The sequence below is a fragment of the Plasmodium reichenowi genome, chromosome 10 (genome assembly GCF_001601855.1).
Source record: "Plasmodium reichenowi strain SY57 chromosome 10, whole genome shotgun sequence".
In the NCBI taxonomy this organism is placed as follows: Eukaryota; Apicomplexa; class Aconoidasida; order Haemosporida; family Plasmodiidae; genus Plasmodium; species Plasmodium reichenowi.
In genome coordinates this window covers 1,199,931-1,201,794 of record NC_033655.1, presented here as the reverse complement: position 1 = coordinate 1,201,794, position 1,864 = coordinate 1,199,931, and the positions used below count along the sequence as shown (strand labels likewise).

The 1,864-nt window shown below is 20.1% G+C and overlaps 2 protein-coding genes across 2 annotated transcripts in view; one reads left to right on the top strand and one right to left on the bottom strand.

The window, feature by feature from the left end:
- Positions 1-37: 37 nt before the first annotated feature.
- Positions 38-1,325, top strand: PRSY57_1031100 (hypothetical protein; the record flags this gene model as incomplete). Its single annotated transcript, XM_020114900.1, has 2 exons — positions 38-307; positions 445-1,325. Coding segments are annotated over 2 exons (1,151 nt in total), but the record flags the coding sequence as incomplete, so codon positions are not given.
- A 413-nt stretch (positions 1,326-1,738) lies between these two features.
- PRSY57_1031000 (protein phosphatase inhibitor 3, putative) overlaps positions 1,739-1,864 on the bottom strand; it is a gene marked incomplete at both ends in the record, with an annotated part of 1,205 nt that continues 1,079 nt past the window's right edge. The window contains one exon of the mRNA XM_012907898.1: positions 1,739-1,766. Coding sequence (XP_012763352.1) covers positions 1,739-1,766 — 28 coding nt within the window. The remainder of the gene's footprint in view (positions 1,767-1,864) is intronic.

Sequence of the window (1,864 nt, the reverse complement as noted above, 5' to 3'; positions counted from 1 at the left end):
TTTTTTTCTTTTTTTTTTTTTTTTTAATATATTATAGAATATAGCGATTTTTATAAAAATCTATATGCTTTCATTGAGTCCAAGAGTTGTTACATTAATTTAATATATAATTGTAAAAGGGAAGAGGAAACACAAGTAGAGACAAAAAAAAAATACAAGACAACTTATAGTAATTATCAAAAATCTTCAAGTGTCGAAAAGAAAAAGCCAGATGAAAGTTCTTTCAATAAAATAAAAGAAATAGTAAAAGAGAAATTTCCCAAGACTTCTGATAAAAAAATCGAATTGTACCTCAAGGAAATCATAAGTAAATTAATCAATATGTAAAAATGTATAAATATTAAATGAATAAATATAAATATATACACACACATTATATATATATATATTTATTTATTTATATTTATTTATTTATTTGTCTATCCCCGTTTTGACATTTTCCAGATGACGCACCGAAAGAAAATTGCTCTCTTCATAAAATTCTTTTCGTTAGGAATGAACAAAATATCTTTGTCAAGCACAATTTAATTAGTTATTTATTTAATTTTATAGATTGTAAAACATTATTGAAACTTAAAGGATGCTCTAAAATCAATAGTGAAGTTGTAAGTTTATATTATAGAAAAATATTATATACCTTACCATTCAAAGATGATCAGATAAAAACAAATATACATTACTGGAGAAATGTAATAGATTATTTTTTTTGTCGATGTGGAAATCTTAAACCATTAGACAGAATGAATTGCCCCATAGTATTAAAAACGCTAGAACAAAATAAAAATTTTTGTGTTATAAATCCAGAATCTATGGATTCTTGTATTTATATTAGTTTAGACTATTTTAAAGAAAATCTAATAACATCATGTACTCATAAAAAACCTCTACCTCATACTTGCAATGTTAGAAATGAAATTTCAGGTATAAAAAATTTAAAAACAGAACAAATCGAACTAAATGAATTTATACATGAATATTATAAACGATTAACAATCAATGATGATGAAATTATGTGGAATGTATGTTATTTTAGAAAATCCAAAGAATTCCTAACCATACTATTGTTCGAGTTCTTAAAAAGTATGCTCACCGTTTTAAATAAATATAACGGAAAATGTATTTTTAAAAAAACAGAATATCTAGTTAATTGTGGACATCATATTACACACCGAATATGGATACAAATGTTTTATGAGTATGGATTCGAATCGGTAGATGCCGACAAAAAAAAAAATATGAAAAATTATCCTATTATTCAGCAGGAAGATGCTAATAATAGGACATTATATTTAACCATAGCTGATCATTATAAGTGGGACGCATAGATATGCACACACAAAAAATAAAAAATAATAAAATGATACATATTATATATATATATATATATATAATTTTTTTTATGATTAATGCTAAACAATAAAAAACTTTAAATTACAAATTAAAAATTTATTTTAAGGTTTTAATTTTTTTTTTCTTTTTAAGTTTATATATATGAAAAAAAATAAAACATATATGTGAAACAAATTTATAAGTTATAAAAATAAATCAATATATATATATATATATATATATATATATATATATATTATAATACATATAACATATATAATTTTAGTGTTTACTAAATTATAATGAAAAACCAAACTACCTTTTCATTTAAAAAAAAAAAAAAAAAAAATACAAAAAATTATAAACACATATCGTAACAAATGTGGGACAAATAAATAACATAAGATAATTATTTTTTTAATTCTAATTCTTCATTCCTATTCAAGAATAAAAAAAAAAAAAAAAAAAAAAAAAAAAAAAAAAAAATTTAAAATATTTAAAAATAAAAAAAAAAAAAAAAAAAAAAAAAAAAAAA